Raw genomic sequence first — 12,943 nt, 5'->3', positions numbered from 1 at the left:
TCCTTCCTGGTTTCTGCTCTATGCTGTTCCTCAACTGAGTCACCTGGGACCGCCCCTCTCGGCGTCACCTGGGACCGCCCCTCTCTGCAGAGCCACACTACACTGCCTGCTGTCCTTGCTGCTGAATTTCTTCATGTCTGTCCATCTGAGTCTTGTTTTCTGTTTCTTTATGCACTCTGACTCATCTTTCAGTTGTCCTGGCGGTCTACACAGCCTGTCTTGGAGTCCCAGTTAGATAAGATTTTCATCTCTCTTTTGTGGGTAGACACTCTGGACACCTCACTTGTGGCTTGTATTCTTCTAGCTCTTCAACTTCCCTGATTTCCCTGCTTCCCCCACCCCGACAGAGAGACCCTGTGGGGTGGAGTAGTGCCCATAGGTTACTCGCTGGTGATCAGCCAGTCACAAGAGGGTCTGCGTGGTGTTCTTCCAGTCCCCTGCTCCTGGAAGCCACTGTGCCAGGACAGCATGTTAGACCTCTGCAAGATGGCCTGAATGTGTGCGCCGGCTGTGCCCAAGTTCTAGACTCACACCCTCTTGTGAGTGTCCTGGGCTGTGGTCTGAGACCACTCCCCTTTTGCGGCAGTTTATACTTAATGTCCAAGCTTTGAGGATGTGTTGGGCCTCTGGCTCTGGTGGGTGAACCCTGAGGACCAGGGGCAGTTTTTCTGTCCTTTCCTCGGGCTTCCTACAACTGCTCAGTCGGCATCTTTCCAGCTGCAGATTTCTAGCGATTTTCTGGCCCCGGGGATGTGGACTTTCTGCTCAAGCCCGGCGCACTCTCCTTCCCTGGTTCTTCTGAGGGAGCATCATTCTGACTCAGCTAGTGAGGAATTTTTGTCACTGTTGAGACACTGTCTACCACTTAGCCCTGGCTGGTTTCACACTAATGAACTCTATGGTCCTCCTGAGTGTTGGGAGATGGGCATGATCACGGCATCCGGCCTTCATGCTTTCTGAGAACCATCCGGGTCCTCTTTATGACCCAAGCAACTGCATAGATGGTGGCTAGGAAGGAAGACTGGGGTTCAAATCTCAACTCTCTTCACCCCAGCCCCAACCGCCGAGGACAAAGCCGCCATTGTCATCCAGTGTGCCTTCCGGCAACATCTCGCTCGAAAGGAGCTGGCTCGCCGTCGGCAGGAGCGCCAGGAGTACCTCGATGAAATGGAGAAGCTGCAGAGAGAGGTGAGTAGGGTTCAGCCACAAGACCCTGGGTGCCAGGACCAGCGGAAGAGGGAAGGTCTGAAGACTGTAAAGGGGAATCATGACCTTGGGGTTTAGACAGGGACCTCAGGTTGTGGACATGATGTCTGGATTGCACAGTGACCACGAGCTGCGTGGGCGCTGGGGTTGGTGACCACGGACCATGTCTTGCAGGCCTACCTGGCCTTGGTGCGCCGGGAGCAGGAGGCGGCTCGGCGGCAGCGCGAGCAGGAGGAGGCGGCGGAGCGCGCCCGGCGGGAGGAGCTGCAGCGCCGCCGCCGCCTGCTGGAGGCTGCCTTCGAAGGGGACCTGGGCGAGATCCGTGCGGTGCTTAAAGAGGTCCGTGTGGCAGCAGCGGGTGGGCGGGACCCGGCGGACGTCAAGGTGACCCTGCCCTGCGCCCAGGTGGATCAGCTCCTAACGCGCGAAGGTGTGGGCCACGACGAGGCGGGCAAGGCTCAGCGGCTGCAGAGGCGCGTGGCCACTGTGGAGTGCGAGGACAGCCACGGGAACACGCCTCTGTCCGAGGCGGCGGCGGGCGGGCAGCCCTTGGCCATCCAGCTGCTGGCGGAGCTGGGTGCCAGCCCCAACAGCAAGGTGGGCGCGGTGCGCGCGGCAGCGGCGTGGCCTGGTCCCCGCACGCGCTCAGGGAGCCCCTTCCGCAGGGCGCCTTCGGCCGCACGCCGCTCTACCGGGCAGCCTTTGGGGGCCACCTGGAAGCCGTGGAGGTGCTTCTGAAGCTCGGAGCAGACCCCCGGGTGTACGCCGATGATGGGAGCACCCCGGAGCAGGTGTGGCCCTGGCATGCACTTCCCTACGCCAAAGGTTTCCGATGTGGTGGCACACATCTGTAATACCAGGACTGGGCAAGAGCATTGACCCTGTCTCATAAGGAATAGATGTGTGTATATATGTAAATACACACCACACACACACACACACACACATACACACACACACACACACATTCCTTACGGGACAGGGTCATACTCTCTCTCTCTCTCTCTAGATAGATAGATATAGATATATATATGACTATATATCTCATAAGGAATGTGTGTGTGTGTGTGTGTGTGTGTATCAATCGATAGGATACAGGGATTCCTAGGTTTCGTATTTGGTTCCATCCCACCAACCAAACACCTGCGGGTTTCTGAACAGTGATTGGTTGTTGTCTGCCAGGGGACGCCTTCTGTGTGGTTGTGCTAGCTCCCTCAGCGCTCTGGCCATCGGAGGATACAGCTGCTGTGGTCGATTAGGCTCTCTGGCCTCAGAGGTTGGCCAGGTATCACAGGTGCCCTCAATCTATTCCTGTTTCTTCCCCCTTGGTGGAACTGCCTCCCACCAGGAGGGAGTGCTGTCTTCCTCATGCTGACCACTGGAACATGTGAGGCCAGGAGGTCGCTGGTGAGGCTCACTCGGCAGTGGGGGCAACTCTGAGAAACCAGCCTAGAAAGTGCCTCTACCTGCTATTTGTTTGTATACACACACACACACACACACACACACACACACACACACGTTGGCCAGGAACAATCCTGATCCTTCTGCCTTAGCCACTACAGTTCTGGGGTTACAGGTGCTGGGTACCACACCTGACCTTACCTTTATTTCCTTTAAGTCACCTGAATTTAAAGTTAGTTACCCCATATCTCACCCCTAAAGCTGAGGGTGCTGCCAGAAATGGTGGTATGGGTGTCAGGCCTTTTGGCAAACACTTGCTTCTGTGTCCCTTGAAGGGATATCAGATTCTTTGCCCAGCCTGGGACCCCAGCTTCAGGCGCCGCTCCCTGGGGACACTTCTCTGGGCTTAGGCTAAGCTCCTGGGCTAGCAGGTAAAGTTACAGTATAGCTGGAGTCTGGGAGCTCAGAGTGCCCAAGAGCCGGTGCCTGGAGGCCGTAGAGGGCCGGAGGACTGTGGGCACCGCTGTGGGGCTGGTAACTGGGGAGCTGTGGTGACAGGGAGGTGTCTGAATCTTAGCTGTCAGGAAGAGCACTCATCTCAACCCCAGGTACTAGAGCCACTGACAGCCCACAGGCCAAGAAACGAGTTCTGCCCTGAGTCTCACACCTGACACAATCAACTCAGCAGATCTGAGTTCCAGCATTAACAGGGATCCTCTAGGCCTTAGACAGGGAAATAGCTCTGGGCCCTAGGATGTGTTGGAGAATTCTTAGCACACTGAGAAGCCAAAAGAAAGAAAAGCTGGCCTTCACCAAGATGAAAGCATAGTAACCTGGCGGGGCCGACACCATGATCACAAAGGCGTTCCCAGGGTGAGGCTTTCCTATGTACTCCAGCTATCCCGACCTGCGATGTGCCCAAGTGTGGGAAACCCGATGGCATAATCAGTGGTTGGGAACTGCATTCGCACTCTCCCCTGAGGACAAAGAGAAAGAAGAAAGGAAAGAAGGGAAGGGAAGCTTCCCTTCATAGGTCTCTGACAGGAAGCAATGGCCAGCAATGGGAGAGACTGGTCACAAATCATATGCCTGACCAAGGACACCTCCCTGGGGAATATAAGCAAATTCCATCTCAACGACAAGCAAACATGTCGTCCAGCCATGACAGACAGGGAGAGGAGTGTCCCGGAAGAGGACATGATGACTGCAGAGCCGCACAGAACAAGGGTGTCCCATGTCAGCATTCGCTGTGACAGCTGAAGTGGTGGAAGGCAAGGCCGAGGCAAGGCTGGAGTCTCCTGCCATGCAGCCAACATGAACAACGGGCTCCTCCCTCTACAGACCCTGAAGATCTAAACACACTATGCTCCTCAGCAGTTATGTTTGGGCACTTAGCCCGGCGGAGTGAGCCTGTGCTCACATAATAACGTCTACTGAAGCTTGCATGGTAATAGCCCCAAACTGGACACCGTCCAGATACAGATGTCCTTTCATGGTGAAAGTTGGTATGGCCACAGTCTAGACCCCCTTCCAGCCACGGAGGATGAGGTAGAGAGGGGCAGCAACTCCCACTCTCCAGGGAACTGTGAGAAAAAGCCCCTCCTGCAGCGCTAAGCAGACAATTCCATCTCAAACTGGCAAAATGATAAAGTGGAAGACAGATTGGTGGTTTTTACAGGAAGGAAAAGAGGAGGAGTGGACGTGGTGAGGGGGGAGGACAGCGGCACTCTAAGGTTGTGGGTACGGAAACTTGTTTGGTTTTCTTTTCTTTTCTTTCTTTCTTTCTTTCTTTTTTTTTTTTTTTTTTTTTTTTTTTTTTTGAGACAGGGTTTCTCTGTGTAGACTTGGCCATCCTGGAACTCACTCTGTAGACCAGGCTGTCCTTAAACTCACAGAGATCCACCTGCTTCTGCCTCCCGAGTGCTAGGGTTAAAGGTGTACGCCACCACCGCCCGGGTCATCAGCTTGTTCTGTTTGCTGCACGCAGGCCTCAGTTACCTGCAGTGACCTGCCACCTGCCGTATGCTTTGTCTTCCTTTCAGCTAGCTCAGTCTCTACCCTGCCACTTCATGAGCTTATTAAACCACAGATCTGCTCACGTGACACCCAGCAGCTGACCACGTCATCCTCTTGCGCTCGCTTGGTTTCCGTTGATTACGGCTCTTCCACCCACAGGTCAACCCGCACAGGTTCGTAAGCTGTTCCCACTCACAGAAGCTCACAACCCAGCTCTGTGGGACTAGAGATTAACATCACGTTCCTCACCAAAATCTTGGCACATAGTTCTCAATAACTATTCTTTCAGATAAGCACCCGTGGTTTATTTAAGATCTGAATTTGCTGGCTCGCCCAGACAACTGTCCACATGTGCAAGTGTTTACCTGATCATCATCCCCTCTCTCCCCTTGCATCCACTTCTCTAGCTGCTCTGGGAATTTATACATCTTAGACCTTATTCTATAAAATACCGATCATAAGCTGGCCATCGAATGACTCCTAGTTGTGTGTGTGCCTCTGTGGTTCACAGGAAGAAAGGCCCAGCAGAAGCAATGTAAGGAATGCCATTTGCCAGAGCCCCACCCTCTCTGCCCATGGAACTATGTGGTGGATTTTAGGGGATACTTTCCTTGTTTGTCCTGTCCTGCCATTTATTCCACATTTAAAGCACAGTTCATCCATCCGTCCACTCTCTCACCCCTCAGTTGCCTGTCTATCCATTTCTAGACCTAAACGTCTAGACACTGCAGCTTAGCCTCGCTGTTGGCGTCTTCTGCACGAGAGTCTGTGTGGCATTGTTCTTCTGGCGTCGTCTCTGGTCCCAAGCTGTGTCTGTGAGATTCAATCTTTTGCTCAGACCTAAAGTTTATCTGCTTTCACTAGTATAGCGAACTCCATTATGCGAATTTCCCATGACTGCGTTCCAGATGTGGCTGCAGTGTGCTGGGTGTGCCCTTGCCATCTCTCCTGTGCATGCCCACACGCTTTCGTGGCCGTAGCAGCCCGTTCCCTCCTGCCAGCAGCGCCTTGCAGTCCCATTGTGCAGTTCATTCCCATGCTGTGATCACTGTAGGTTTTGAAGACTTGTGGTAGATGTTGTTGTGCTAGCTGCTTTCCTGTTGCTGTTATAAAAACACCATGACCAAAAGCAACTTAAAGAAGATAGAGTTCATTTGGCTTATGGTTCTAGGGATAGAGTCCAGCTTGGGGAAGGCATGTCATGGCAGGGGGAGCAGGAAGCTGGCTGATTGCATTTTCATCCGCACACATGGGAAGGAGCGAGAAAGAACAGGAAGTGGGATGAGACTATAAGCCCTCAAAGCCCCCCCCTCCCCCCCACCCCCCCCACCCCCGTGATATACTTCCTCCAGCAAGGCTCAGCCTCCTTAGAGGTACCATAATCTCCACAAACAGTGCCATCAACTACGGCCCAAGTGTTCAAATACATGATCCCACAGGGGACAACCCTCCTTCAAACCAACACATTACACTCTTGCCCCCAGAGGCTCTTGGCCATCTCACGATGCAAAATGCATTTATTCCAACTTCAAAAGTCCCTATAATATTCCAGAGTCCCAGCATCATTCGAAAGTCCCAAATCTCCTGCTGTGCGGACCTGGTGCATCGCTGTGAAGTGGCAGCTGGGGAGACGCCCATGCTCACCATGGCCAATGAGAAACAGTTTCATTCAGTGGACTCTCCGCTCCCTTGCAGGGACTTCAAGCGGGCATGCATTGCCGGGCCTCAGCAGCTCTCCACTCATGGAGGAAGGAAAACGTGCTTAGCAAGTGCACACCTTGATGAGTGGCCATCACCAAACAGAAACGATGCCTAAAGGTGAAGTCAATGGACTGCGAGTCCAGAGGGAAGTCCCAGGGCTTGGCATAGTGGCATGCAGCTTTGATCCTAGCACCCAGGAGGAGGAGGCAGGAGGATCTCTGTGAGTGTGAGGCCAGCCTGGTCTACATAGTGAGTTCCAGGCCAGGCAGGACTACTCAGAGTCTCAAAATGTAAACAAACAAGCAAAAAAGGGAGAAAATAAAGGACTGTGGGGGCAGGTCTTCGTGTCTGGCTGTACAGGGCTTGAAGTGATCTCAGGAGCACTCTCTAAAAGGGGGGAAACTCTTGGAGACATCCTGTGTGTGAGAAAGTCCAACTTCAGCTGCTGGTAACTGTGAGAGCTAAAGGCGATGGGTGTATGTGTAACTCTTAGATGAGAGACAGCTACAGATACCTGCTCCTCAGTGAGGGAATAATCAGAGCATCCAAGAGAGGAGCAGAAACTCACTTCAAAATGCTTCTTTAAAAGTACATCTTCTATTCGAGACCAGCCTGGTCTACAAGAGCTAGTTCCAGGACAGGCTCCAAAACCACAGAGAAACCCTGTCTCGAAAAACCAAAAAAAAAAAAAAAAAAAAGTACATCTTCTGGACTGATGAGTGGAGTCAGCGGGTAAGGTGCTCACCACTAAACCTGACACCATGAGCTCGATCCCCGAGATCCACATGGTGGAAGGAGAGAACCAGCTCTTAGAAGCTGCTCTCTGACCACACCCACCCATCCCCCCAAGATAAAATAAACAAATGTGATACAGATACACTTGAAAAAAGATATCTAGGCCAGGTACATGCCTGCCATCCCAGCACTTAGGAGGCTGAGGCAGGAGAATTGCCATGAGTTTGAGATCAGCCTGAGCTACATAGCAACTATCAGGTCAGCCAGACTTACAGAGCAAGGCTCTATATATTAAAAAAAAAAAAAAAAAAAAAAAAAAAGAGTCAAAATGGCCAATACGCATAAGACAGATTTCTCGCCAATATTAACAGGGAAACACAAGTTAAAATTATTACTACAACTAGTGTGATCTGAATGAGAATTGATTGTCCCCATGGGTCCATGATTTAACACTTGGTCCGCAGCTGGCATTGCTCAGTAGCTTAAAACAGAATGAGTTTGTGTTCAGTGTCCACTGCAAGGATCACATTAGCTTCGGAATTTTGTAGTCTTTTGGGAAGCCCCGTGAACAGAATAGCCACTGTCTGAATATCACTTGCCTTGGTCCTAGAGGAGAGGCATCCAAAACATTCAGTGCAAACCACTGCTGTTTATTTAACAGACCTGGTCGTTTGGCACGAGTTGTCAGGAAGAATATTCTTTGACCTGTCTAGAAAATGGGATAGTGGACGTGCACAGCAGCCAGTACTACTAACTAGCAGTTTTGACCCCCTTTCCTATGTACTTTTCTCCGTTGGTCCAAGGTGTTTTCTTCTGACACGCCTTCCATTTTACAAGTCTTCTCTCCAGCTGTCTGCTGTCAGTCATTAAATATTCATACTTTGTTGTTAATTTTGATTATTTTAACTTATAGAAACTTCATTTGTTATATAATATAGATAAAGTCTTTCGGCACTTTACCAAATTCTTAATCCGGTCCTCGTCACCTTGAATGTGTTGTTTCTGAGGTACTGAAGACTGGACCTAGGGCTTCATTCAGCTGAGTGAGTACTCTACCCCTGAGCTCCAGATCCCTGTGGCTATAACCCTGCCTGTCCTGAACACGCCTGTAGAACAGGCTAGCCTCAAACTTACAGACATTTCCCTGCCTCTGCCTCCCAAGTTCGGGGATGAAAGGTGTGCGCCTCTGCCATCAGGCCCTTTTTGTTTGCTTGCGTTAAAATCTTACATATGCCACTGAGGGCTCAGCACTGCCTTGGCATATGCCAGGATACCAGCAGCCTGGAGCCACCCTGTCAGCTTCAGGGCTTTGAAACTCAGCTGAAGTCCTTGTGAGGACCCAATTCTGGGCCACCTTGTTCTATGGCTACAATCCTTAGAACTTCCACCCAAAGCAAGCATTTAAGCTGGATGTAGTGGCAAATGCCTTTAATGCCAGCCCTGGGAGCAGAAGCAGGCAGATCTCTGTGAGTTAGAGGCCAGCCTGGTCTACACAGACAATACAGCCAGGGCCTCATGGAGAGATCTTGCTTCAAAACAAAACAAGGCAAAAAAATAAGCATTTAAAATTATATATTTGTTGGGCAGTGGTGACACACACCTTTAATCCCAGCACTTGGGAGGCAGAGGCAGGCAGATCTCTGTGAGTTCAAGGTCAGCCTGGTCTACGAGAGCTAGTTCCAGGAAATCTAGGACTGTTACACAGAGGAACCCTGTCTTGAAAAAAAAAATGTATATTCCAGGGTTGGGTGATAGACATTAGCTGACAAGGTTCTTGCGTAGCATGCATGGTGCCCTGGGTTTCACCCCCAGTACCAGATATACCAAGCATGGGGACACATGCCTGCGATCCCAGCAGCACTCAGGAGATGGAAGCAGGAGGATGAGAAATTCATGGTTACCCATGGCTACAAAAGACTCTATCTCAGAAAAGGTCCTATATTGGGACTAGAGAGATGGCCAAGCAGTTTGGAGTACTGGCTGCTTTTCCAGAAGACCTGGGTTCAATTCCCAGCACCCACATCGTGACTAACGACCATTTGTAACTTCAGTTCCAGGGAATTTGAGTCCCTCTGCACTGTGCCTCTGCATATACCAGGCATACAAATGGAGTCCAGATAAACATGCAGGCAAAACACTCATACACATAAAATTCAATTAAATTGCAAAGTCACCTATGCTCGGGGAACATTTTAGGTAGGATAGGGGACAAAAAGACTGTGAGAGCCACAGGATCTGGAAGTTTACTCTGAGATTGTATATCCTAGGAATGTCAGAAGACATACCCATAGAACCTCAACAACATGACTGCCCAACCATGAGTTGAACAGGGACAACAATAGCCATGCCAATGTGGACAAGGAAAAGCCCATGAGGCCTCAAACCTACGCTGGGAACTACAGGCAACTATGGAACACTGAGAATGGAAGAACTCGTCTTTCCCAGGGAAGAGTAAACCAACTAATCATCCAATACCAGATGGTCAGCCCTGAAAACATACATTTTAGTAACATACAGACTGAGCAGATTGATTTTAGGAATATGTGTGTATATACATATGTATATATACACGTAACAACAGTCAGTGGGAAAAGAGGGCACGGATTTGAAAGACAGCAAGGAGGGGTGTATGGGAGGCTTTGGAGGGGAGAAATGATATAATTACAACCCCAAAATGTCACATATTTATTCATAAATTCCTTCAGTTACCCATCCAACTGCCTATCCTTCTATGCATTTCTCTGCACATTAATTCATCAGTGACTCTTTCCACGTGGCCGCCTTTGGTCTCCTATCTGCGCGTTCACGTCAGCACCTTCAGATGAACACCAATAGGTTCATTCATTGACTCACGCAGCCATTGGACTAACTGACAGAATGTGCTAGCCAACATCCTAGGTGCTTGGGGGGAAGCTTCTTGAACAAAGGGCCAACGGATGGCCACTCCATGGTCTCAGTGCAAAGAGGAAGTGTGAGCGGTGGAGCAGGGTGAGGGACCGTGTCTCTAGGGGACAGGTGGGTAGCCGTGGACAGGTGGGTAGCCGTGGTTTTAAGGCGTCCAGGGTGGATCTCTCCAAGAAAGTGTCTGCCATGCAGGAGGGATTTGGAGGTGAGGGCATGGGTGCCCGATGTCCAAGGACAGAACTGACCGAGGAGGATACCAGACGAAGGTAGCGGTGGCGTACCATCTCCAGGAGGACCAGTGCCATCTGATGTCACTCAGTCCCGAGGAAACTCAGAGCTGTGGGGGCAATGATGGCAAGGAAAGGCCCAGGCAGCCCTTGGCACTGTCTTGGCTGAGGCTTTCAACAACTGGTGCTGGTTTGTAGGCTATGAAAAGCAGGCAGCCTCTCATTTTCTAAAAGTAATCTTGGGCTCCATGTAAAGCAGCTGAATTATGAAAGCTTATGCATTGTCTCTGCTGGGTTCTGAGCTAATATGACACGAATGAGATGGGGCCAACAGATACACGGGGGCTGACTCTAAGCCATGAACTTGAGGGGGCTGGGCACGTGTACTTTGTATGGGCTAACCATGTCCTGACCCTTACAGAGACTCCCAGTCCTCCATGTAGACCCTTCTCCATCTTTCCTCCAGTATCTGTGGATGATGGCCAAGTCTACCAGGCTCATCCCTGTTCTTACTGTGACCCATGAGCATCATCTCTGCTTTTCAGAGCCAGGCAAGGGAGCGATTACAAGTGTAGACCATCACACCCAAGTTTTTGTGGCTCTTAGGGGCTGTGTCTTAGAAGGGTAGATCTTCAGGTGGACAGGAGATGAAAGCGGCTCTGGACAACTGTGTCTGTGCCTATAGTGTGGGTAGCCTAGAGGCTTTGGTGACTTTGCAAGGAACTTGATTGGTGGACAGATGGAGAAGGGCAAATGTGACCCTGGAGGCTCTGCCACTGGAGCTGGGTCTGCTTGGATGTGGATGGTGAGCCCAGGGGACCTATGGTCTTGGCTTGTGAGCTATCAGTTCTCAACCATGGCACCCTCCTTGCTTTTCCAAACCCTCTAAGATGTGTGTGCCTCCTTCCTCAGAAGACACATGGCTCTAAGCACCAAATGCCCTGTCATTAGGTGGCCTCACTGGCCGCAGTGGCCAGCGTGCTGCAGTCGTGGGACCTGAGCCTCACAGAGGCTATGCTCCAGAACATGGAGGCTGAGCAGCAGCGCAGGGCCCAGGAGGCCCAGAAGCACAAGGAGGCTGAGGCCAACCGGTGCGCCGAGGGGGATGTGGGGGCCGCAGGAGAGGAAGGGGATGTGGAGCAAAGACATGGACGACTTTGACCAGCCAGCTTCTTCCCACTGCAGTATCAACCTCAAGGTCCAGCAGCTGGCTAAGGAGCAGCAGAGGTGTCACAAGGAGGTGAGCTGTGAACCAGGCCGCCCTCCAGGAAGGAGGCCCTGGGGAGGGCCTGAGAGCTGGAGGTTGGGTGAGGGTGAGTTGCTGGGGTCTGTGAGCCCTGTCTGCCCACAGCTACAACAGGCCTACTGCGAGCTCAATCGGAGGATCATGGAGCATGATAAGTGTGAGAGGAAGTGCATGGGCAAGACTGAGCTCACGCTGCAGGTGGGGCTCCCATGCCCTGCGCCAGTCTGGGGGTTCCCCTTCCAAGGGATTTTCAGGCATCTCTGCCTTCCAAACCTAAGGTGTCACTTAGTAACAGTGGCCTCCTTGGAGTACAGGTAGACCCTGGAAGTCCTGGTAGGCACAGACTTCACTTCTTGTCTGGGCAGCCGACCCCTCCTCCACCCTCCTGCAGAGTAGGTAGTGACTCTGAGGTGATGGAAGAGCAATGGTCAATGTGGCCCCTTCTCTAGGCCATCAAGGACGCAGAAGCCCAAGTGGACAGGTTGCGGCAGGAGGCACAGAAGGCTGAGGAGACACTGGCCATGGCCAGGCTGGAGCTGCGGGAGCAGACCCAGGAGGGTGGGCAGGGCTGTGGTGGGGCAGCTGGGGACCTGGAGAGGGGATGCTAGGGAGGGGATTTAGCATTTCCCATGCTCCAAACACACCTCCACAGAGGAGGAGACGGCAGCACCTGGGCTGAAGTGCAAGGTCACAGAGCTCCATGACGTGCTGATGAAGGACGTAGGTGACCGGATCCGAGCTGATGGACGGTCAGTACCTGGGCTGGGTGTGGGTACAGGTCAGAAGTGCCCACAGGCTGCAGTGACCAGGTGGCTGCCTTCAGGTGGCCTCTTGTCATCGACCCTTCTGGCCAGGCAGCCACTTTCCTGAGATACCAGGACACCAACTATGTGGACACAGTAAACCCGGAGCACTTGAGACCCGAGTCGATTCGGCTGGCTCTGCTGGGGGCGCTCAGGTATGGCACGAAGGGCCCAGACAGCCCCACCCTGGGCCTCACCTGCTTCCTCACCAGACACACCTACAGGTACGGGAAGCCACTGGTGTTTGACCTGCGGGAAGTGAACCTGTTCCCAGCAGTGCAGCAGCAGCTGGACGCGGTGCAGCCTGGCCTGGCACAGGCCTTGTTGAGTCGTGGGCTGCTGGCACAGGAAGGTTATCTGTCCCTGCTGCGGCCCACTGATGGACCGGAGTATGACCCCTCCCAGTTCCAGGAGGCACGCCTAGAGCACTTCCGCCTCTTCTTTGTCACCAGAGTTCAGTGGCCACCAGCTGACCAGCTGCAGATCCTGCTCCCAGTACGCGTGCAGCTGTCCGGTGGATTCTAGTCATACCCCAATAAAGCATGTGCCCCAGGCATTTCTGTGAGCAAGTCCACATCCCCAGGCAGTCTGGACCCAAGCGGGACAGTGGCTTTGGAATTCCACAGGAGAACAGGTGCCGGGGTAAGGGAGAGGGGCGTGGGAAGGCAGACTTGCATGCTGGCACTTACTTAACAGGGCAG

General features: G+C 52.3%; 1 protein-coding gene across 1 annotated transcript in view; it reads left to right on the top strand.

The window, feature by feature from the left end:
* Iqank1 (IQ motif and ankyrin repeat containing 1) overlaps window positions 1-12,785 on the top strand; it is a 33,868-nt gene extending 21,083 nt beyond the window's left edge. Inside the window, exons 4-14 of the mRNA XM_050145073.1 lie at window positions 1,055-1,188; window positions 1,381-1,545; window positions 1,612-1,803; window positions 1,872-1,997; window positions 11,145-11,284; window positions 11,379-11,433; window positions 11,545-11,637; window positions 11,889-11,997; window positions 12,092-12,188; window positions 12,263-12,397; window positions 12,467-12,785. Of these exons, the coding sequence (XP_050001030.1) occupies window positions 1,055-1,188; window positions 1,381-1,545; window positions 1,612-1,803; window positions 1,872-1,997; window positions 11,145-11,284; window positions 11,379-11,433; window positions 11,545-11,637; window positions 11,889-11,997; window positions 12,092-12,188; window positions 12,263-12,397; window positions 12,467-12,767 (1,547 nt within the window). The 3' untranslated portion in view covers window positions 12,768-12,785. The remainder of the gene's footprint in view (window positions 1-1,054; window positions 1,189-1,380; window positions 1,546-1,611; window positions 1,804-1,871; window positions 1,998-11,144; window positions 11,285-11,378; window positions 11,434-11,544; window positions 11,638-11,888; window positions 11,998-12,091; window positions 12,189-12,262; window positions 12,398-12,466) is intronic.
* Window positions 12,786-12,943: the final 158 nt, after the last annotated feature.

This window comes from Alexandromys fortis, unplaced genomic scaffold, assembly GCF_014885135.2.
Source record: "Alexandromys fortis isolate MF-2015 unplaced genomic scaffold, M_Fortis_MF-2015_v1.1 scaffold_2_1_26212458, whole genome shotgun sequence".
In the NCBI taxonomy this organism is placed as follows: domain Eukaryota; kingdom Metazoa; phylum Chordata; class Mammalia; order Rodentia; family Cricetidae; genus Alexandromys; species Alexandromys fortis.
This window is presented reverse-complemented; position numbering and strand designations above follow the sequence as displayed.